The sequence below is a fragment of the Malaya genurostris genome, chromosome 2, assembly GCF_030247185.1.
Source record: "Malaya genurostris strain Urasoe2022 chromosome 2, Malgen_1.1, whole genome shotgun sequence".
NCBI classification, from domain to species: Eukaryota; Metazoa; Arthropoda; class Insecta; order Diptera; family Culicidae; genus Malaya; species Malaya genurostris.
In genome coordinates this window covers 292,217,688-292,241,956 of record NC_080571.1, presented here as the reverse complement: position 1 = coordinate 292,241,956, position 24,269 = coordinate 292,217,688, and the positions used below count along the sequence as shown (strand labels likewise).

General features: G+C 35.8%; 1 protein-coding gene across 4 annotated transcripts in view; it reads left to right on the top strand.

The window, feature by feature from the left end:
- LOC131430580 (sodium/potassium-transporting ATPase subunit beta-2) overlaps positions 1-24,269 on the top strand; it is a 64,537-nt gene extending 40,268 nt beyond the window's left edge. For all 4 annotated transcript variants that reach the window (XM_058595658.1, XM_058595655.1, XM_058595656.1 and 1 more), the window contains 6 exons: positions 17,233-17,373; positions 18,262-18,381; positions 18,452-18,615; positions 18,678-18,788; positions 18,851-19,019; positions 21,034-24,269. In XM_058595658.1, coding sequence (XP_058451641.1) covers positions 17,233-17,373; positions 18,262-18,381; positions 18,452-18,615; positions 18,678-18,788; positions 18,851-19,019; positions 21,034-21,137 — 809 coding nt within the window. In that variant the 3' untranslated portion in view covers positions 21,138-24,269. The remainder of the gene's footprint in view (positions 1-17,232; positions 17,374-18,261; positions 18,382-18,451; positions 18,616-18,677; positions 18,789-18,850; positions 19,020-21,033) is intronic.

The window sequence follows — 24,269 nt, the reverse complement described above, 5'->3', positions numbered from 1 at the left end:
CAAAAAGACATGGTCGTGAATGCATCTCGACGTCTCTGCTCTGCCCATTCATATAATTGTTTTGCAGTTGTGATTGGGTGTTTATGTAGTTTAGCCAAGCTTTCACGTCGTGCCATTCGCTTCAAATTACCCGCGAGTGCATCACATGGTCCTTTACCATGAGAAGTTGCAAAAAAAATGCCACTCAGCATCAATGTTATACATTGATTTAAATTTACAGAGACACACGCAATTTTTTTCTGTTTTTGTACTGCGCGGCAGCTCCGTCAGACATAAATATTGCTTCTTTAATTTGAATTTTGTCTTTCAAAAATGACATTAAGTGTGAAATAACCACTTGAACCGCGATGCTATCGTGTTTAAGCACTTCTGAAATCACAATGACACTTAAATGTTTAAGCTCTTCTGATTCTCTATAATAAATTTCAAACGGATGAATGGTTGCTTGATCATTGCTCCAATAGTGGCTTTGAACAGCATCCTGAAGCACAAATGAAAAATTTTCTGAAAAATCATAAATTAGATTTTGTCTTTTTAAGAAAACAGATTGATGATTTTTATTAAAATCACGAGTCACAAGTTTTTCTAATTTTTCGCAAAAATATGCTGCAAATTCTTCTACTGGTTTGACAAATTTCTCTAGATCACATCTGTCAGTAGAAACCCATTGTTCAAATCTTATCTCAGTCAAATCACGTTTCTCGAAATTGTCTAAAACGCTGCTCTCCAGATCTTGTGTCGCTGGATAACTTTTGCATTCACGGAAGTAGCAGGATTTTTTTGATTTTGATTTTTTTTAAATAATAATTCTTAAAATCATATTTGAAATATTTTTTAACAGTATGAATCATTAATGAAACATTCTCATGGATTGTGCAAACACATATGTTATGTGAACCAGAACTTCCAAGCAACTTGCAGTGTTTTTGTCTTAATGCTGCAAATAAACTAAATCCAATATTTCGATCTGGAAATTTCTCCATATAACCCAAATAAATTTCTTTCAATGATGAATAAAGCAATCGTTTTTGTTTGCGTTCACACTTACCATTCATTTTGACTGTGACGCAATCTCTTGTTCCCGGCATTACTCTGCTGACGTCATCGCTGTTGAAATATTGAAGCACCTCGTTTTCTATCGTTTCGTTTCTGCTGCGTCCCGTTTGTTTCTTGGCTTTTTTTCGTCCGCTGATTCTCTTGCCTTCGACACAATGGCCCTTTTTACCGTTCTCACTTCCACTTTCACATTCACTTCACTTACATGTCACTTCACTTGATTTTCCCTATTACCAGTATCACGCATAGTGAAGTGATCACTGTAATGGAAAAAACTTATTTTTTCAACAAAATGTTGGTGGCGGGATGTTCATAATGACATCAAGTTCATCCAAGTAATTACTTTTGTCTCTGACGCGATTTCCGTAATAAGAACCTACATTCACTTCACCCAATTTTCACCGTGAAGTGATACCGATAATAAGGGTCAATGTATTTGTTTGCCTTGAATTGGGTGGCTATTTTCTCCTTTGACCACGAGATTGGCAAGACTGACAACAAACGCACTTTTTCATTCCTAGTGCAATCAGGCTTAGCAAACTGCTCTATCATTTTAGTAATCACTTCATCCAACTCTGCTGCTTTCGTTTTGAGTAATTCTGGATCTTCTTCATCCGCCGGGAACCCGAATATTTGGTTTTTGATACCTCTTGAAATATCCAAATATTTTTCTTCGGCGTTCTTCGTTGATATCGGGGACACGTTGATTCCTGCGATGCCCTTGTTGAAGAGTTCAATGTTGTGTGCTCTTGAATACTCCGCCGCGACTGATGCTTCAGAAGATACTGAGTTGATTGAAGCTGCTGAAGGTACTTCCTCTAAATCGTATTGCAATGTGGATGGTTGTGGTTCCATTGTTGACTGCCATTCTGTTTCCGACGTATGACTCTCCTTATAAGCCCGCCTACGACAGCGTTCACAAATGCTTAACGTGGTATTCAATTTAACCTTGCACTTTTGAACTTCTAATTTTCCAATTATGGTTTCGGTTAATTGGAAAAATTTTTCGGAACACACAAAACCAGGAAAAGGTTTACAACACTTTGGGAAAACCATATTGTAGTATTGTAACTGTTTCGAAAGAGATTTGTTAAAAACTGATGTCTGCTCTAAGATGCATAGCTAATTATATGTGAAACAGGTAGAATTTAGGTAAGCAATTCGCCGGTACGTACGTTGGTTGTAAACAATAGGTAGTCAACTGGCACACCTCTTTGATTCTACATGTGTTTATTCGTTTTGACGTAGTTACGTTAGTTCTACTGTTTAAATGATTATCTTTCAACGAGAACTTGAAATTTCGATTATATCTGTAAATTGTTCATTTTTCAAAAGGCACGGTTTTTTCTCAGTGTATATTTTTTTAGAGTGCCCAATCGATTCCCTACAGCTTCTTCCTGAACGCCATTTTTGTACAATTAACGGTTTCCGAGTTATAACGATTTGAAAAAGGCAATTTTTGTGAAATGCAAAAATACATACGCCCTTTTTAAAAATCAGTCGTGAGTCGAATTGACCTCCATCGGTTCAAAACTTATGGTTTGCCATACTGAAGCCATGTGCAAAATTTCATCCAAATCGGAGATGGTCGAGTCTGATGATGTGCTAAACATTTCTGGAATTGCTCAATTGTGTGTTAAATGACAAACAAGAAAATAATTCGTATATTCAAAATGCATGAGTAAGTTGAAAAATTGACGTAATTGAATGAAGTAAAATTTCGCGGTCACAACAGACTCACCTGGAACTTTTTCGATTGGATTCTGGCAAAGCATAGAAATAACTTTCTTATAGACTACTGGGAATTTTCTAGGAAGCTCTTCAGCAAACTTATGTCGTTTTCGCTTGATACCAAACCAAACCCAGTTTCCGCCCTAACTGCTGTCAAACCGTTTGTTTGAAGCTAGTTTCGAATCTAGTTTCAACGTTGTTGAACTGAAAATCGACTCGGTTTCCAACCTATTTTTATATATGAGGTTTGTACAAACCCCCGTTGCTAAGCGCGAAGCCAACACAGTTTCGTGAGAAGTGTTTGTTTGATGAAACCGCCCCGCCCCAAAATTCAACGATGTTAACCTGTTAACCGATCGAAGCGCCGTCTGCATGTGATTGTCGGTGTTATCGGATTTCTATGGAATGTGTGAAAGTTTACAAGCCGATCGTGTCATTCAGACTGAAGGTCTAGGGTTGGTCTGCAGCGGACCCATTCGCAAGAGTTTTTATTTTATTTTCATTAGTCGTGTTTCATCTCGTGTTGCTGACAGCAGAGCGAGCAGGAGAAAAGGGATACTGCTGAGATCGTTCCTTGGAGATATTTTATATTTTTCTTACTTATTATATTTATTCTGAGTATCGAAAATCAGGTTTTGTTGAGATCATATTGTTTACCAAAACATATTCGGAACTCTTTCCCTCTCTACTAACAAATCTCCTATCCCGTGATGTTCGTGGAGATACAGTGGTACCTGCGGTCTCTAGAAACAACGAGTATCTGACTAACATTCCTTCCTTTCCCTCAGTAGCACAGCCTTTGGTCGTAGCCAGCGTCGTTATTGATCATTTAATAAAAAGTTAGGAGTGAATGGGTATGTAAAGAGAAAATGATTTGCTTCTCCCAAGCTTCATTTTCTTGGTACATTTCCACTCAATCAGTCAATCACAAAGTGCAACTACGGGCGATCTAGTTCAGCTCAGCTCAAGTTTGCTCATCACGAAATCGTTTTATTATCCCGCCACTTTATATTATTCATTGAATCAACCCCAATTGGTGTGCGAATATGTCACACTCTTATTTTACAACACCTAATCCACAAAACTGAAAGCCCGATTTATTTATTTATCCTCGGTAGATCCGACGAGAGGAAATAACAAATCTAATACATTTACTACCGGTTTAAAACAAGGAAATTAACAATAAATTCAATAACATCGAAAATGTAGCATCCGAACGTTTCCACTAGCAATTGCATTACATAATCTCGGGCAAAAAAAACTCAATTTCCCTTCAAGTGCACAATCGTGACGAGCTAACTGTTCCTCCCAGCTATGAGTAAAATGCACCCATGCAAAGACTCTATGGACATTTGGAACTGGCTTTTGAAAAGATGTAGCAATCTATAGCAGTGGTAAGCCGGTGGTTTCTGTTTCGTCATGTGATCCTGGAATCTGTTTTTTTTTTTGTGCTGAAAGGAAAACCAATGCTCTCATACATGCATATTTGTGCGCCACCACTTCACATACACTATACAAACAAATTCCGGAAGTTGAAGGTGGTACATGGCCGTTCTTGCGCATGCATATACCGTTCTACATTGCACGGCTTCCCATCCTGCGAGGAATCAGAACCATGTTTCGCCCTTTGCTCTTTTTCACTCACATTTGCCTACAAAAGCTTATGGAGGTTGGTAATCTGAGTAACCTCACCCCCACCATGTCATAAGTTTCATGTCATCTACGTAGTACAAAGCTCTTTCAGAATATTAGTTCTGAAATAGACAAACATAGAGGTTGATGGTCCTCCTTGCGGTACTTGACGAGTGTATCGTACGGTACTCGCTTTCTAGTCCACGAAACCACTTTCTGACGCTTATGTATAGGCATTCTGATTTGCTGCTATGCAAACCGTCTTCAAGTTGGGCCGATACTCTGTTGGGGGATATCGAAAGACAAAAGCATGAGGTATGTACAAATTTAGCACACCAAACTCTGCTTTAGGAATATTATTTTCAGCTTCATGATTTTGGACCACTATACTCTGTGTTGACGAAAGCAAAACAATGTATGTATCAGAAATAGTAATTTCGGCTGCGAAATGTTCGGAAACTTCTAGTGTACGAGCCCCTTGTTTGCTTTTGATCGTCTTTTCACATCCCGGAACCCGCGAACTTTGTATTTTCTGAATTAGGTTGGTTAAAAAGTTGGCACAACCAATTGAACAATCCAATCAGCGTGGTCACCACGAGATAGCGTTATGGTGATTGTTTTGACATATCCCATGCATTTAGAAAAATGTTTGACGAATTTTTCAATTTACTTGAGTTTGAAAGAATGCAGATGGCAAAACCTTACAAATATGGGTAAGAAAAACAATTATTCACGTGTTGTCATCAAACATATGATTTCAAATTGTCCTATACTCTTGACAATCTCGGATGAAATTTGAAATTTTCAGTTCACATACAGATTTGATTTAGATGATAAAACATGAGTAAATAGAGTAGTCATAAAACTTTTGATCATAATTTATCAATTAATCTCAAAATCCAACCCAAAAAAACAAAGAATATCCCAGATATGAAAACAGTAATCAACCTCACTTCTTCGAATTTGGTATTTCATGTTACGATTTCTCCATAAATATCAATCAAACATACCACGAAAAGTTACTGAATCATTAATGATCGATTTTTTACCAAATTTTCAGACGTTTTTGTATGTTAGTATGTTGATGACGTGTTTTGTGATCAAATGTTTATCGGTGCGAGTCGGGCTGTTGCTATCGATTTTTTGTTTTTTATTTCATTCAATTTGAAACCATGTTATTTTTAAATTACGTAATTTTACTTGTTCCTGAAGATGTGCATCTTATAAGATGTAAAATCGCAAGTTTTTTTTCGAAGTGTGTGGATATCGTAGATCTCTTTTCACTTAGACTCGCACTCCAGCGAGAGTTGTAAGGCAAATTATTCACTAACCGTTTTTTCGCGCATTGATTCGTTGTTGAGAAGTCATCGTACTCAGAAGTGTCGTGGTGAATTCTTCCGCCTTGTTAGTCTCGCACTCATCTCTGTTCAGATGGTTGGAACTGTTATTACCTGTCTTGATCCGGGTCAACTTAAGTCTATCATAATTGCAGAATATTATTTGTTCACGATAATGAGAATGCTAGCAGTTGATCAAACAGACTTACCTCAAATCAAGTGATATTTTGAGTATATATTTTATGTCGGGCAATTGATCAAGTTCAAAGATCAAATGGCTGTGACTTTTGGTTTCGGAGATATGATTCTATTAGTGACGTAACCGACAAAAAGCGTTGTATTTATACGCGCTCAATTTTCTCAGAGATGGCTGAATCGATTTTAACAAACTTATGCTCGTTTAAAAGCTACTGTCGGGTCATTGATCATGTTCAAAGATCGGCTGTGATTATTTGTTCCAGAGATATGATGGTATAAGTGACGTAACCGACAAAACACGTTGATTTTTACCGCTCTTATTTTGAGATCACCTCTAATTTCGTAAAGTGACCACCGGAAATCTTCTCTGGAATATTTCATCAGAAAATAACTACGTAGTGCCAAGCGAAAATGTAATACGTAAATGACAGTTGTGTAGCCGTATTTCGGTGAAAGTTAACAAATATTTAGAAATTTTGGCAAACGCATTTGCAATTACTTACAGTGAGTTCCTCAGAGATGGCGTAACCGATTTTCACAAACTTTGGTTCAAATAAAAGATCCCATGGTCCCATACAAAACTTCTGAATTTCATCCGGATCCGACTTCCGGTTCCGGAATTACCGGGTGAAGAGTGTTGAAAGTGTGTATACCGTCACCTAAACTGCCCATACTTTCATTATCAGTCCCACATGGAGGATCGACGAGATATAGACCACGGAAGCAACGGCAATAGTGGTTACAAACTCTAAAATAGAACTAACTCACTCACTAATTTCTCTGCAATGGATGACCGTTTTTTACAAACTTAGGTTCAAATGAAAGGTCTTATGATTCCATACGGAACTTCTGATTCTGTCTTCCGTTTCCGGAGTTACAAGGTGATGAGTGTTCAAATTTTCGAACCGTCCTATAAAGCGTGCGTAAATGCCGTGGTACAGAAAAAAAACCACACCGCCTCAACGAACAAAGCACACTGTGAGCAGTGTTCGATTTTGTATACGCTGTAAAGGAAACGAAAACCAATAACGAAGTTCGGGTTTAAAAACACAAGCAAATCCATCGGCACCGAGCACACATGAGCCCGAATTTTCAACCGTTCTGAAAAATTCAGGATTACGATGTAGACATGAATGCCTCTTACCGGTGTGTGATTTTGATTGAACACGGTGCTGATGTTTCATAACCACCTCACGAGATGTGCGATCAAAAGAAAGAGAGAATTTCAATGGATTCAAGTATGTTTGAAACGACATTTTCATCGGAAATGTATGCTTAGCGATCTATACAAAATGTTTACAGCTGGTAGTACACACTTTAAAAAAAAAACCCTGTGATTTTACATCTTATTAGATGCACATAAATGGAGCGTCGTAGTTCACGCAAATTTACGTCGAAGAACATTTAATATTGTGTCTAAAACTCCATGCATGAATTCGTTGAAGTAAAAAAAGAATACTGATAGCAACCGCCGCGACTTGAACCGAGAATCATTGGATCGCAAGTACGTCTGTTAATCGACTGAGCCACAGAAGCATACATCTGCTTCGTTGGTAAAAGGTACATTTAAATTCATACAGTCGCACCTGCTAGCAGAATGCAAGTTACAGTCGAAACCAGTAAAATTCAAGCTATTCTAACATTAAGTCATTACAAATAAAATTTTACGTCATTTGACAAATTAGGTATTTATGAATTACATCGTATGAGGAATTAAGTCACCTGTAAAATTCAAAATTTTTTAGAGTGTACATACAGTAATACCGTACCGGTGGTGTAGTGATATCGATGAAAGCCGTAAATAATATTTACATCCATGCTGTGGCCAAAATTGATTAAAAATCCAATCTCAAAGCAAGTTTCATGTAACTCATTCAAATATAATATCCTTTCTAGCATGAATTTCATATACAAAAGTAATATAAGTGCAGGATTTAGCTTGATTTGACTGTTTTCGAATAATTGGTTCAATTGAAATAGAGCATTATAGGTAAGCCAAACAACTTTGATTAAAGAAAAGACTTTGTCTCTATAATTAATATTCATAATGAATTTTTTTTTTAGTTGTTATTGGAAATGACACAAATTCCATAAACTAACCCGAAAATTTCTCTAGCATGCAGATTTTATTAGCTTATAGCCAAATCAACTAACTGTGACTGAACCGATCGAACTTTGATTCAAATAAATATCTTATTACCCTATTGAATGAGGCTGAATTGTATCCGGTTCCGACTTTCAGGGTGATGAAAGCTAAAAATGTCTAACTTTTATATAGTTTACGACACAAAAAAGTAGGAAATTTTTGCAACAGTTTGTAAAACTATTTGAACTTGTAGGCCTGGCTATTTAATGGCCCTAATAACTCCGGAAACAGTTATTTAAAATGTCCAATATAAAACTAGCATCGATTTCTCGTGGAACGGTTGTGAGAATTACATTACCATTACACCACTAGGTGGATTGTAACAGGTTTTGTGTTACGAAATGCTAAATCTTGGTGTTATTGCAAGAAATATTGGCCATCAGGATTACAATATTCCAGTATATTATCCAATCAACATACTAAAAAATGTGTCACTTTTATCAATACATTTTCGTTTTATATGTATTATAAGTTCAATTTTTGCTCTCTTCAGATCAACCGGAACTCACCTACCGGAATGACCAATTCTTAGTCAAAATTGTTCTTAGTCAAAATTGTTTACAAAAATTTTCTAACTGGTCATAAACCAAGACCTACTGTGATCCTCAGTTTGTTTTCTACGAAATGGGCATTTTAAAAATCAAAGATGTACAAAGTTTAGACTTTTGTTTCCATTTATTTTCAAAAGATGACTCCACCGGTAGATGTCGCCCAAGTAGCAAATGTAACTTATTGAAATTTCAAGAGGTTCTACAATTGTTTTACAATTGTTTTTTATGTTAGATAAGTTGAAAAAGATTTTCAAATATATTAAAATCGTTTGTGCAACTTATCACTATTAAGTTTTACAATACTACCCAAAAAATCACTATAGAACAATTTAAGGTTCATCTGAAACAATTGTGCAGCAAATCACCAACTTGCCCACGTTGCACTAACAGTTATAGAAGCTCTTCAAAAATTTTCACATCGTCATGTAAAAACGAAGTAACTAAAACAATTGTTCAACTGACTGTCATAATTGTATCCGATTAAATATATGCCGAAATGGTTGTTTATCTCTTGTGAAGAAAAAAATAGTGAATATATACTCTCCGCAAGGCAAAAAATGGCAAGCCGCACCACAAAAGTCGAGTTCACTAAGATGAATGACTAAACTGTATTGTTGTTCAAGTCAATTTTAGTTTGATAAAAATAAAAACAACTATTTTTTTAAAAATATAAACAAAATTTTTTTATTATTTATATTTTTGTTTATATTTTCTTTTTTCAGGTGAAATAAATCATTACGTTGGGTGAACCATTTTCTTTTCAACACACTGTTATCCTCGATGCCATATTGGAAAATATTGAAAAAAAAAATTCATTTCAAGATTTTTCAGATTAATTGAAACATCAATATGATTAAAATGGTCTGAAAAGGTGTATGAATGAAAAAAAATTGAAAAGAATAGATTGTTATTTTCATAGAAACTGATGTGCAATCATCAAAACACATACATTTAAAGGCGCTTGAAAATTTCAGGCGTACAAAGACATGTTTCACCATAAAAATGCAGTTCGTTGTCGATTTTCTATTTACTAAAACATAATAGATAAATTCTACAATATGTAGTATTACCATTTATTTATGTGCAGAATATTTTTAAAGTTCCATGTTTGTGTTACGAGCAGTTGTCAAATGTGAAACTTAATTATTAGAGATTATGTTCGCTTTTTTTTGTAAACATCAATTCAATTCTTGTTTACATTACGTAGTAGTTTCCATGAGTTTCACAATTGTTTTTTCGCTGATTTAATTTCTGCATTTGTAATGGGATCGATGCATGAGTTTTTGTATCAGTTGCACAATAATTGTGAATAAATGTTCGTAACAACGGAAGAACTTAAAGATATGTTGCACAACAAAGAAAAATTGCGCTTTTTCCATAGCACAACAGTAACAAGAATAGTAATATTTATAAACTTATTTGATAAATTGCACAATCAGTACAAAAATACAGGACAGTAACTTAACGTGCTACTTGGGCGGGCACAAGTGTCAGATTTCATGTGTGGTATTAGAAGCCAATGTCATCAATAGGGTTTGACATGACTCATAACTGACCAAGTTGTATATCAATTGAGTAGATATTGGTGACATTTCTTACTCAAGATCTCACTGAAACTTTGCATTATTTTTTGACAAACACTGCTATGATAACTGTCATCCGAAAGTAATAATGGCCAATACAATGAAGCAATGACCTAAATTGTTCGAATTTTCAAAAGACATGATACGCAGTCGTCTGATAAAAGATTTTATTAGGCTCGCTATCGTTGGATGCGAAAGGTCTTTCCTCTTCCTCGCTGTAAGAGTGTTTTTTCCCCCAGGGGTTTTCCATGGCGGTACCCTCCCACATTTGAGAATGAAGCTGCTAGATGACAGCTCACACTTAACACACACGTCAACCCATTCATTTCGATATCGGAGATGCCCTCCAGTCTGACGAGATCAAGCAAGGAAAGAAACGGGAAAAAGGTTATGTTTACTGAACTGAATCAAATGATTCGCTGCCATCGTCGTGAGCATCCCGGAGTGTCCAGTAGCCCGGAGGAATCACATCCCGGGTAGTGACAACACATGGGAACGCAGAACGAGCAAATGAGCCACTTTAGACACTTGAGTAATCTAATTAATGTTGCATAGTGACACTTTCGTTATGTCGGCACTGGAACTAGCGGACAGGGAGCGTGTGCGAGGAAGATAAATTGCTTCGACTAGGTGACGAAGGAAAATTATGTTGGCTTAACTGGTACGCTTTTTAAGAATAAATAGGTAATATGAGGGTCTGCAAGTCCTGTTCGTAAAGTTTTAATGGGATGGTGATCAGTGCAGAGCAAGCTGAACAGCGAAAAGAGAATCGTAATTACCACTGTCGTAATATGAAATGACGCACAAACATCATCGACGTATTTTAATTGACAGGAGAAATGTCAAATTCGTGCGCGCCAAAATAGCAGCACTACACACCCATACAACTGACATGATGTGTTGAATGTGATGCCGTGCGATGGCGTTGTTGAACTGATTGTTATTTCACTCCAAGCTGACAGGGTCTCATTTCGAGCATATTTTAAATCGTAATAGGATATTCAACAAAAATACGAAATAAGATATTAACGCCGATAAAGCAGAATTTCATAATCCTTTTCGTTCGATACATCGAAAAATACTTTTTTATTTATTCCGTTAAGTTCCAAATCATTTTTACGGACGTCGGTGAAATTTTACTGCCTTCTAAACAGCTGAACATTCAGTAATCAGTTCAGTAAAAGTTTCATTTGCTGAATGATCGGTAGAGTTACACGGAATTTCGATCTGTCATAATTCTACTGACTTCTTCATCATTCAATACCGACATTCGGAGAAATTTACGAAACAACCCTCAAATATTTAACCGTCTTGACCTGTGAAGTAAAAGAGAAATCAGAAATAAAAATTTGTCGAAAACCCCACATTATCAGATCCGAATCGATTCCGAATCAATTCCGAATCGGCGAGAAATTTTCATTCGGAATTCCATGTGGAAATCATGTGGAATTCCGAATCAATTCCAACTCCAGTGCAACAACCGATTCCGAATGAATTTCGCCTATAACCGGTTGTTTCGGAAATCTGTCGGAATTGAGTGAGAAGATGCGGACTGAATTGTCAATTTGTCTTCTTCTTCTTTCCCAATTTTGCATGTTTTCGTGCTGATTTTCAGTTTAAATTGAAATGAAAATATTACATAGCTGAATATACACATTTAAATCTTAATGTTTTTCGGATACACATAACTAGTAAATAACCAGTTCTTCTTAGAATTCCAACATAAACGGTTGAAATTCGCAGGAAATTAATAAAACGACCTACATTAGTCAGCATCATCCATTCCTCTAGCTGGACTGTAATGAAATGGCTTAAGTCGCCTAAATTTTACACTAACACATTCATAAAATGAGCGAATATTCAATGACATTTATAATGTCACTGTCAATCGGGTTGATCGAGCAGCCAATTCAGGCGAAAATTCTAGCACTGAACCGATCGAGCATTCAAAAAACATGCAGTCGAGTAAGAATTTATTGCGCATCCCGTCATTTCGATAATGTGGGAATGTGCCGAAGTTAGGCCGAAGTGTCCCACATTAGATTTTTTATCGTGACGTCACAAATGAACAAAGATTTATTCTTGACAATTCAGCGGTACTGTTCACAAACAAGCTTAAACAAAAATCGAAGTACACATCTTAAACAATCGTCTATACTCTTTGCAACAAGTCACTTTTATTTAATAAATCTCAAAATCAAACCGTATCCAATCGTGAACAAATGTTTTAATACTCTATTTAGGTGATATGCACCGTAAAAGGTCTCATCCATTTCGTCAACAAACAAACAAAAAAATGTCTGTTTACAAACAGTACCGCTGAACTGTCAAAACGTGTTCATCCGATTGAGGTTAGCAGTGACGGTAAAAAACCTAATTATCGAAATGACGGAATGAGAAATGAATTCTTACTCGACTGTTCAACTTTTCAGTGTTAGAGTTTTCGCCTGAGTTGGGTGCTCGATCAATCCGATTAACAGTGACATTATTAATGTCATTGAGTTTTCGCTCCTTTTATAAATGTGTTAGTGAAAAGTTTGGTGATTTACGCCATTTCATTACACACCAGCTAGAGGAATGGATGATTCTGTACAGAAAAAAATGTGAATTTCACAGGTGACATAATTCATAACTTCTTAATTTTCCAAATGATGCAATATTCCACTTGCAAAGAACTTCACACGATCCGAGTGTAATTTGCACTCGGCTACTGAGTGCCGGTGTATGCTGAAATTCTAAGATAACTAGTTATTTACTAGTTCTGTATATCCGGAAAAAATGAAGATTAAATTTAAATTTATCAATCATATAAAGTTTGACAGTTCATTCCGCATCTTCTCAATCAATTCCGATAAATTTCCGAACCAGTCGGTTGGAGACGAAATTCATTCGGAATCGGTTGTTGCACTAGAGTTGGAATTCATTCGAAATCCCTTATGATTTCCACATGGAATTCCGACTGAAAATTTCTTGCCTATTAGGAATTAATTCGGATCTGATAATGTGGGCAGTCTTGTATGGCTAAAATCCGGCAAAATTAGACCCGTAATAACCGCTAGGCGAAATTCTCTGCCGGAAACGATTGTTGCATTGTTTCCAGACTCTTGCCGGAATTCTGCCAATATTCCGGCAAAACATTTTTTTTTTCAGACCCTTCCAGGCGTCTGGAGGGAAATGGGCCAGGCACATGCCAGCAGGTTGTACTACTTCCGATATTTTCATTTGGTTTCAAAGCCCTAAACGAAAAAATACTCATCTTCATTATACATTTCCAAATTAATTTCAGATTTAATTAGCAGATAGCGAAATCAGGAATGCATTCATTTATGAGAAATTACGCACTTCAACGGAAAAAATTCGGTGTTTAGTTGTTTAATGTCTTTGCTTAGTTGAGAGCGGAATGGGAATTTAGTTATTAATTATACGTTATTTAGTTAGTAATTATACGAGAGGACTTTTGTATTGTGAATTGCATAATAAACTGGCTCAGTAACCTAACCCACCTAGCACAATATCCACCAGTTAGCAAAGAAAGAACTACACGGAAAAGCCAGCGATCGCAAAACAACTAAAATATTAGTTGTTTTCCTGATTTTGATTGATTAAAGTTTGGTACAACTAATCGGCTATTGTTTTAACTAATCTGTCATTTTTGATTTATGGTGCTGGCAGCTTAGCAACGACACCCAACAAAGAATCGCCCCACAAACAAGTAATGAAACGTTTCAGTTGAGCAATGCCTAGCACCCTGAGCGAACAATGAAACGTTTCAATGAGGTGTCACTCGTGCAATTGAGCAAAGACACAATCCCAGCAACGTTACTTGTATGCATGAAAGCAAAAAAATGTCTCAGTTCTTTCTACCAATTATTCAGTTATTTTAACTTAAGACGCCAATTGCAATGAATATTTTTTACTGTTAGCCTCTTCGGGGGCAGCTAATCGTTCACTGCTTGAACAACGAAATTTTACCTAATTAACTGCTTATATCTTTATCACTAAAATCACAAAGGATATAGAAATGCACCAAAAGATTACAATTCTCAAAAGGAAACTCACCAGAAAAATGGTCACAGGGAATTTGGAAAATTTTTCTTCACTTGCAGAATGGCTCCCAGGTAAACCTAATGCTACAGATACACTTTCAAGAAAATACAAATAGTGCCACTTCACTTTGGGAGCAAATTATTAAGCGTTAAGCGGTTTTAATAACATTGACATGAACTGTCCTAGAATACATTACTCTCAGATGAAATAAAATCATTTATACTGTAGGAATATCTATTTAAAACATGGAAAACTTGTTTTGCAATTAACTGATATATTCTTCTGCATACTTTCACTTACATAAAACGACCACAACGTAACTAACATAAATGACGTTCATTTACCATTGAAAATTTTCAATATGAACCGCTTCTGGTGAAATGAAGAGGTTTTTTGTTCTGCGTTTTGCTGTCTTCGTTCTCCGCCAAGTGACAGCATTTGAATACAACATTTTCGGTTACCTGAATGGTTATGTCAAAATCAACAGATATGTTAGTTAAATCAACAACATTTTAGTTGAAACAACCAGGGCGTGAAACAACAATTGCAATATTGCAATTTTGTGATCTGCGGGTTCTCCGTGTACACACTTAATTATTTTTATCGAACTCAGTAATATTTTTACCGACTTTTTCTCAGCTGAACGAACCGCAATCAGTTCAGTAATTTATTTATTGACGAACGTTCCGTAAAACTGAAGTTTGTTCGAACTGTCATTTTTCACTATACTGATCAGTAATTTGTGATGAGGGTTCGGTAATATTGTATTGTTTTGTCAGCACGGGAAGATAACCGAACGTGTTCTCAAAAACAACCAATTAGTTCAGTTATTCGTACAGTTCAGAACAGTATGAAATTGATATTGAATATTTACTTCAATGTTTGAAATTTCGGAAAACACACACCGAAACAATTGAAATTCAAATGCATTTTGTTATTTATTTATTATATAAACATTTTTCTATAAAATTAAATCCAAACTTCGTCGAAAACATTCCCCAGTTGTTGTAATCGTTCCGATTCCAAACAGATTATCTGCAAGGTGGCTTTTACAGTGATCGCGCCAACAAATAGCTTCACCACCAGTTTTATAAATTACATTCGAAAATCTGGATTTATTTCGGGAAACGGGTCATCAACCTGAAATAACACAGATGTAATATAAATTTAAATATAATTTATATTTATATTAATAGTGATTGCGGATATGTAAAGAGACATGTCGTCCAAGCCTTTCTACATAACCGAAAACTGACTTCCGACAGAAAAAAAAACAAGTGATTGCATCCATTTATTGTTAAGATAAAATGTTGTAGAAAGAATTATATTACTTACTGAATGCATCCAGACATTGAATTTGCTCAAAGCTCCAATTTACTCACTTTGCTAAAATTCAACTAAAATACAAAATGGCGTGCTAGGTATTCCCGTATATCAATGGAACTCGGTAATTTTTACCAAACGATTCGTTGAAAGTTGATAAACTGCTGATCGTTCCGTACTATTTCTGTCAAATTTACCGAATTATTTCAAAGTGCAACCTCTTCGACAACAGAGTTTCGGGAAAAAATTATGCGGAATACGTCAATTTTTATAAGAATAGCGGACAATTCGGTTCTTTAGCTCAAAGTGATGATTTTTTCCGCAAAAACAGTACCGAACTGAAAATCCGAAAATAAGTTTGTATGTGATAATTTCAATAATAATGCTGGTTGCAGGAATTACATCTATTTCAATTAAATATTAGCATCACGTTGCGCTAAATGAAAATGAAAGTAATGGGAGAAAATTATAACAAAACAACAAATTGAATTGATTATTTCAAGGTCGAAATTTCAATGGAAAAAAATCCATAATCAGTTCTTTGGTATCGATTACCTGGTTCTTAAAAGAATGGATTAGTTCAATCTCTTCGATATGTGCAATTTTGATGGCATTTCCGTCTAATGCGTCTTTTCATTCCCAGGTCTTTGCTAAATTCCATTTTATCCATGAAAGTTTCGGTTCCTGTCGAATAACGATGATGCTTCTCGTTACTATGGCTAGCAACTAACTTGACTCGTTACCTTTTGTTATGTTCTTGCATTGTAAAATACTGTTCTTAATTGTTTATTGAACAATCCAATCAGCGTGGTCACCACGAGATAGAGTTATGGTGATTGTTTTGACATATCCCATGCATTAAGAAAAATTTTTGACGATTTTTTCAATTTACTTGAGTTTGAAAGAATGCAGATGGCAAAACCTCACAAATATGGGTAAGAAAAACGATTATTCACGTGTTGTCATCAAACATATGATTTCAAATTGTCCTATACTCTTGACAATCTCGGATGAAATTTGAAATTTTCAGTTCACATACAGATTTGATTTAGGTGATAAAACATGAGTAAATAAACTAGTCATAAAACTTTTGATCATAATTTATCAATGAATCTCAAAATCCAACCCAAAAAACAAAGAATATCCCAGATATGAAAACAGTACCCAACCTCACTTCTTCGAATTTGGTATTTCATGTTACGATTTCTCCATAAATATCAATCAAACATACCACGGGATGTTACTGAATCTTTAATGATCGATTTTTTACCAAATTTTCTCACGTTTTTGTATGTTAGTATTCGATTCATAAGAAAAAAAAAATAAAAACCCTGCATTTTTTTCGAATCTTTAAGCAAAATCTGAAAATTATCACCATCGCTTAGTTCAAAGCTCGCCACTCGTGCAGCGCAGCGATCGCAAAAAGAGTTGGTTGGATTCTTCAATATATCATTCATTGTTTGTTGTCATGTTTTCTGTGAAAATGCAGCTGTTTTCATTCAATTGAATAGTTCCACATCAAATAGGCAGCATCACAAGTGGCCTCCAGATACCGGTTATGATTTTTCTTCTAATTTCCTGACAAATTGAAACCCATTAATCTTTGCTTTCTTCACCTTTATTTACAGCGAAAATTCTCTTATTCTACTTCGTCTTCTATGCGATACTGATCGGATTTTTCGTAGCCATGCTGGCGGTGTTTTGGCAGACGCTCGATATGAAAATGCCCAAATACCAGCTCACCGAGTCACTAATAGGGTCGAATCCAGGTAGGTGTAAATATCAGTAAGTGTAAATATTAAAGCTATCATTAATAGATGAGATGAGATTGATTTTATTCTATGAAAACTTCGTTTTTTTTGTTTGTGTTGTCTTATCGACAGGCTAGGATCATAGTTGATCCATCCCACCGCAAACTGCTTTACACATGGTCTGTCGAAAACAAATTTCAGATATCTTGACAAAAGTTTTAACATGACATAACAATGGGTCAAAATCTATTTTCATTATTAAAAAAACAAGACTCTTTGCAAGCGTATGAGTAATGTCAACAATGTGTGCGAAAAATCAAATACCCACGCTTTTTTTCCTGATTTTAATCAATAAAAAACAAACAAATCAGTTCATTCTGCTTAGAATTGTAATTCCAGAAAAGCGAAAATCTTAGTCTAAAACTTTTCCGTTTTTCTGAAAACTGCTCGAAAAAAGTTATTTCGGTTCCAACTTACTTCCACTAACACATTTGATTAGCAACTATTATTTTTCCGGAGAACTGCTTTTTTAACAAGCATTGAAGCAGTGTAGCTAACTTTTTTATTAGGGAATTAAGGCTTACATTTTGCATAGAATGTAAGAAATTTACCATCAATCCTTGGTGAAAATTGATTGAAATTATAGCAAACTGATTGAAATTTTAGTGTGCCGTCACTCGCATACAAATACAAATTCAAGCGGTGCCAGAATTTTTATTTTGTATATCTCTGATTTTAATTTCCTATACTTCCTTGCAAAAAACAGGAATTTAAGTATCATTTTGCTCGAATTATTAGTTTTTGCAACAATTACGAAAGCACATGAATTTGATTCTAATTAAAAGTATCGTTAATAAATCATTCCAATCGATGGCGTAGTATCTGAACTCGAACTTCTATTTGCAGGTCTGGGCTTCCGGCCTATGCCCAAGGAAGATAATGTAGAGAGTACACTGATTTGGTATAAATCATCCGACAAAGGAAACATTGAAGCTTGGACCAAACAGATTGACGAGTTTCTGGAACGTATGTATCTGTGCTTTTTTCAATATGACATTGCAGAAGAATGGTTCAAATATCTTCATTTTTCCAATAGCATACCTAACTGAAGAGGACAATCGCGTTGATTGCTCGTTCGATAGCCAACCGCCAACCGGTAAGGTCTGCAAAGTTCCAATGAATGAATGGGGTCCCTGTACTAAGGCGAACCGATTCAACTTCAAGAAGAAGAGCCCTTGCATATTCCTGAAACTGAACAAAGTAAGTTTTCTCCGGGGGTGTTAAAAAACATTTGCTCAGTTAACGTTGTTCTTAAATTCAAGATCTTTAATTGGATCCCTGATATGTATAACACCACCGAACATCTGCCGGAAAGCATGCCTGACGATCTCAAAGAACATATCGGATCGGAGCTTGGCCGTGGTGACAAAAACGTAAGTTAGAAACCTTCGATTGGCCCGGGTGTGCTCCAGCGACTGATTTCCTCTCATTGCAGGCCAACATTGTTTGGGTATCATGCGCCGGTGAAAACCCCGCCGACAACGAACACATCGGCCCAATAAATTACATTCCGCGTCGAGGATTCCCCGGATATTATTTCCCATTCAAGAACATTGATGGCTACCTGCCACCGATTGTCGCGGTGCACTTCGAGAGCCCCAAAAGTAAGAATTGATTGTATATTTCATTGACACTCGCTTAAACCTATTAGGTTTCACAAGATGACATCTCGAATGAACTCGTAATGAATAAAGTTCATGTTTGGCATGTACGGGTGGTTTGTTTACATTTTCATTAACACGTATTAGGTTTTTTACTGTTACTGCTAACCTCAAATACAATAATAATACAAATTAGAATGAACCTGTAAACAAGCCACCGTCAGCTTAAAATGATGTTCATTCACCGAATTTTGTGAGGTTATTATTTGACACGTAAGCCAAATTCATCTTTGACAGCTATCGGTGGTTTGTTTAAACTGGAATGACAAGAAACACAACGGAATGACACAAGACTAACATGGAACGGAATGAACATGCAAACAAACCACTGATAGCTGTCAAACGATGTTCATTCAGTTTATTTTGTAAGGTTATGTCGTTTTCATGCAAAACCAAATTAGGTTTTTTATCATGACATCAAAAATGAACAAGCGTTTATTGTTGACATTTCAGCAGTGCTGTCTCCATGTAAGGATTGTATTGAAAATAAGCTATCCACACATTTTTCTTTCGAATTATGATAAAAAAAGATATTTTATTCAAACTAAAAATTGATCCTTTATTGTACGAGGTTAAACTTGAGCATAATGAAAACCGGATGAAATTTAAGTTATTCCTTCACGAATTTTCGAACTTTTGATCGAACGCTCTTCATCAAGTTCCGGACAAGTGTTGCATCGCATTTTTTGGACGCTTGAGCCCAAATTTTTTTGAACTCCTGCATGTTCCCAGCTGCCTTACCAGTCTTCTTGAAGACGCTCTTCACGATTGCCCAGTAACGGGTCGAAGCTGAGGGCAATTTGATGGATTGATATTTTTCCCAACGAAATTTATACCCTTTTCCGCAAGCCAATTGATAGTGGTTTTGGCATAGTGAGCCGACGCTAAATCCGGTCAAAACAGTGGAGGTGTACTATGCTTCTTATATAAAGGCAGCAATCTCTTCTGGAGACACTCAGATCGATAGGTTTCTGCATTTATAGTTCCGGTAGTGTAAAAATTGGTTGACTTCAAACCACAGGAACATATTGCTTGCCATACCAGTACCTTTCGACCGAATTTCTTCACTTGAATCGACCTGTCCGCATAGCTCACATCCTCCCCAACGACGACATTAAAGTATTGTGGACCTGGAAGGGTTTTTGAGTCCTCGTTTACATAAGTCTCATCGTCCATTAAAACGCATGCATCCGGACACTGCAAAAGACGCGAATACAATTTCCGGGCCCTTGTTGCTGCTCGCTTCTTTTGTTCTACACTTTGTTTCGAGATTTTCTGCTTCTTGTAGGTCTTCAGGTGATTTCGCCTCTTGATTCGCTGGATCATTCCGACACTCGTTCCTGCTTTTTTGGCCAAATCACGTATTGACATTGATTTGTTCTTCATGATTAGAGATACGACTTTCTTGTCCAGTTTCGGGTTGGAAGAGCCGGGTTTTCTGCCTCTTCCTGTTAGCTCATCCAAAGAATAGTGTTCCCCAAACTTATTAATGATGGTTTTAACACTGGAATGATGAATTCAAAGCCGCTTCTCTAATTTTTGCATAGTAATATCACTTAGCCATTTATCCAGAATCTTAATTTTCACTACCTTTTCAATACGCGACATTTTGATAACGCAGAATTTCAACCGCACAAACAAGTAAACAAACGAAAGCTGATAGCCAAACGCACAGCTTGCTGTGATCTGAGCATAAAAAACCATCACAAATACATGCGTACAACATAAATGTATGTGGATAGCTTATTTTTGATACACTCCTTACTTTGCCTTTTGTCTGTCTTATGCTAAACCAAGTTGCCTTGTTAGTATGTAAACAGTACTGCTGAGTTGTCAAATAAATTGAGGTTAGCAGTGACAGTAAAACAATCTACTGGTAGCTTTGAAATGACGTTCATCCTGTTCATTTTGTGAGGTTAGGTAATGTTCGTGTATAACCTAATTGCTTCCGTTGCAGCTGGTGTTCTCATCAACATCGAATGCAAAGCCTGGGCTCGCAACATCCATTTCGACCGAGCGGACCGAAGAGGGTCCGTCCACTTCGAGCTGATGGTTGACTAAGAGTCGCGGCCATCGTCCCTAATAGCAGCTGGCAAGAGCAAAGCAGGTCGTAGAAGATGAGTAAAGGTGCAGGCGAAACAACACAAAACCTGGGCAAACAGAAAATCGAACAACAAAAGCAGCAGAAGAATTACCGAGACACTCCCGCAGCAGAAAGAACAATGACTGCAATTAACAACATGGGGAGCAGATACATTTAAACGATTATTAATTGATGAATATTGATTGAGCGTAATTTAAGAATGTGAATGTGTCATAAAGAAGGAGTAAAAAATCGGAAAAGTGAACTCTACAAAGCATGAAAACAAATTTAGGTGCGATCAATAATTAATTTAAATTAAAACATAAATTAAACAACGTAGACACTAAACAAGAACTAAGAGAAAAAAAGCGCGAAACATCATCTCGTTTAGGACGGAAATAATAAATAAATAACTAATTAATACACAAAACCAATTGACACATGTACAGCTCTTAAGTGTATACTCATAACAAAAATCGCGAAACAAAATATCCCAAAACCATAACGAATTACTAATCAAAACGATTAGCTCAGACAAACAATGACAGAATATTTCAGAGAAACAGTGTTTGGAATGATATGATGGAACCATTGACTGAGAAGCTGAATAGAAACTACTGCAAAGAATATAAATACACTTTGACATGCAAACTGACGGTCAGACGGACGTTGACGAATTCTTCTAAATAAATAAGGCTAGCGATGGCAGGTGTACTCGTTTCGGAAGTATTTTAGAGGTGGTTTGAAAACGCTGAATCAGTTTGTTTTCGAATCCAGAACTGTGTACAAACGTGAGAATTTAAACAAAACCAAAAAAAACAAATCGGTGTAAAGATCGGCAAGCTCGAAAGTAGGATGAGAAAATATAGTTTTGTTTTTGTATAATTCCCACAAAATGATGTCAAGCTTTTATAGTGATTTAGCAAAATAAAAGTCAACAACATGCTAGCCGTAAAAGAATATCGATATATTTGTGATGCGGGCGAAATCGGATATACATATAAAATGAATAGTTTGTTTCTCAGTTTCATATTGCAAAATGTCAATACATTATAATATGAAGAAGTAAAAATCACAAATGTATCTTCGCGAAATATCAACAAAGCAACGGCTAATACACGAATCTTATAGGAGTAACAATTGATCTAGCAGGTGAATAGTTGCTAACTAGAGAGAGAGAGATAATTAATAACTAGTGCAAACAAGCAGTCAAAAAATCATCTGAATCAGAAACACGTTTAAGGGCCTCTTTCTATTCTTACACTCACTGCCCAACAAAAAATAAACATAAAAAAATGCCCAAGTAAAGACATGTTCATGACCTTACTGTAAAAAGTAAAATTGACTTAACAAATGAGCAGAATTAAGAGTGGAAATAAAACAAATAAAAAAAATATAATTTGATGTAATTTAAATTTAGGATGCAAAATCGGATGCATAAAAAAGTAAACAAATAAACTTGATCGTGTAATTAGGTACTTCGTCTTTAATAAAAAAAAATCTTAGATTTGAGCAAATGAGTGTCACACGACCGGGGGTTGTTCGTTTTCAGGTGGTAGACCCGCTTGGTTTCAAGTGGTCCGTCATTCTGGAAAGGATTCAAACCCGGTCACAGCATGGAGCACAACGTGTTGTCTCCTGCACGCCTCCAAGTGGTCGTCATTATATGGTGTCCAGAGAAGCTGACTCGAGCATGTGAACGAATCTCAGAGGCAAAACTATTTAGTTTGCAAATAAAAAACAGTTGTTAAAGGTATTATTAAAAGCATATTGGAGAAAATTGATAGGAAAAATTGACAAAACAAATACATTACAAGTTGAGCCTCGTATTAATAACACCTAGCGAAAACAGAAAGTGGGCGGAATAAGAAACACAAGAAAAAACATCAAACAAAACAAAAACAAAGCTATAATTGAATGTTATTAATAGTGCACCCTGGCATTCTGAATGTGTTGACCTGATTCTGTTCATTTGCAACGTTCGCTTCCGTCTCGTTTTCTACCAAGAATTAAGATGACGTTAAGGCATACTTCATGGCAATTGGTGTATAGTTAACTGTTTCCACTTTAAGTCAGATAAAAATTCAGTCACTCATTGTTGTTCTCCTATTTTCACTATTTATTTATTAGTAACGACTTAATTATTCGTGATCGACAAATATAAATTAAACTGTTCCTTCATATGTTTATATTTTACCAGATATCAGTTTTTGCTTGGGTAACGTGTTCATATATCGAATACTGCAAAGAAACAATTTAATAAAGTTGATGAATCTGTTTATGTAACACATAGAATAACTGTAATGAACGAATAACTAAACGATAGTAAAAACACACAGCAAAAATGAGAGAAAACAATAGAATACCACACCGTGGTATCCTTACTTTTTGAGCTTAGGCTGAATAGTTTTATATGAACTTAGTAAATATTTTTAAAATAAACGAAGTAATCTATTGAGAAGGAGAACTTTATTTTAGTGAAATAATGAGTTGTTTGGATTATATTGAGGATGCTACCGAAAATAACATTTATTACAAGTGGTATATAAAATTAATTGTGGCTAAATTAATAGAACTATTTTATGTTATTTCTACATTTACCGCTGAAATAAAACGTGTTTAAATAGCTGAAAATGTGTTACAAACTGGAAAGTATACATATAGTAATGACAGCTCGAAAAAACATTAAACAGTGAAACTGATTGTTACATTTAAACTACAGTAGAGATAAAGCAGATTATTATGCTCCCGTATAGAACATGCAACAGCTACACTACTTAAAAAAAATCCAGTTAAGGCAAAGGAATCAGATAGAGTTTTACTTAGCAGGTCGCAGGGTAGCGTCGCTTAACAGGCAAACCACAATATGCAAAAAAATAAAAGCATTTAAAGGGGTTCTTAACGCATAACATAGTTTCATTCACCTACAACAACAAGCTATTAAAAAAAAAACACCCACCACATACACACGATTACAGCTAAACGTAAAATATGGAAAATATGAAGAAAAACATACTAAAAAATAAACAAAAACAAGCAACAATGTAAAGTTATTATATCTTTTTAATGAAAAATTATTGAAATAAAAATCGAAAAATCTATAGATACGA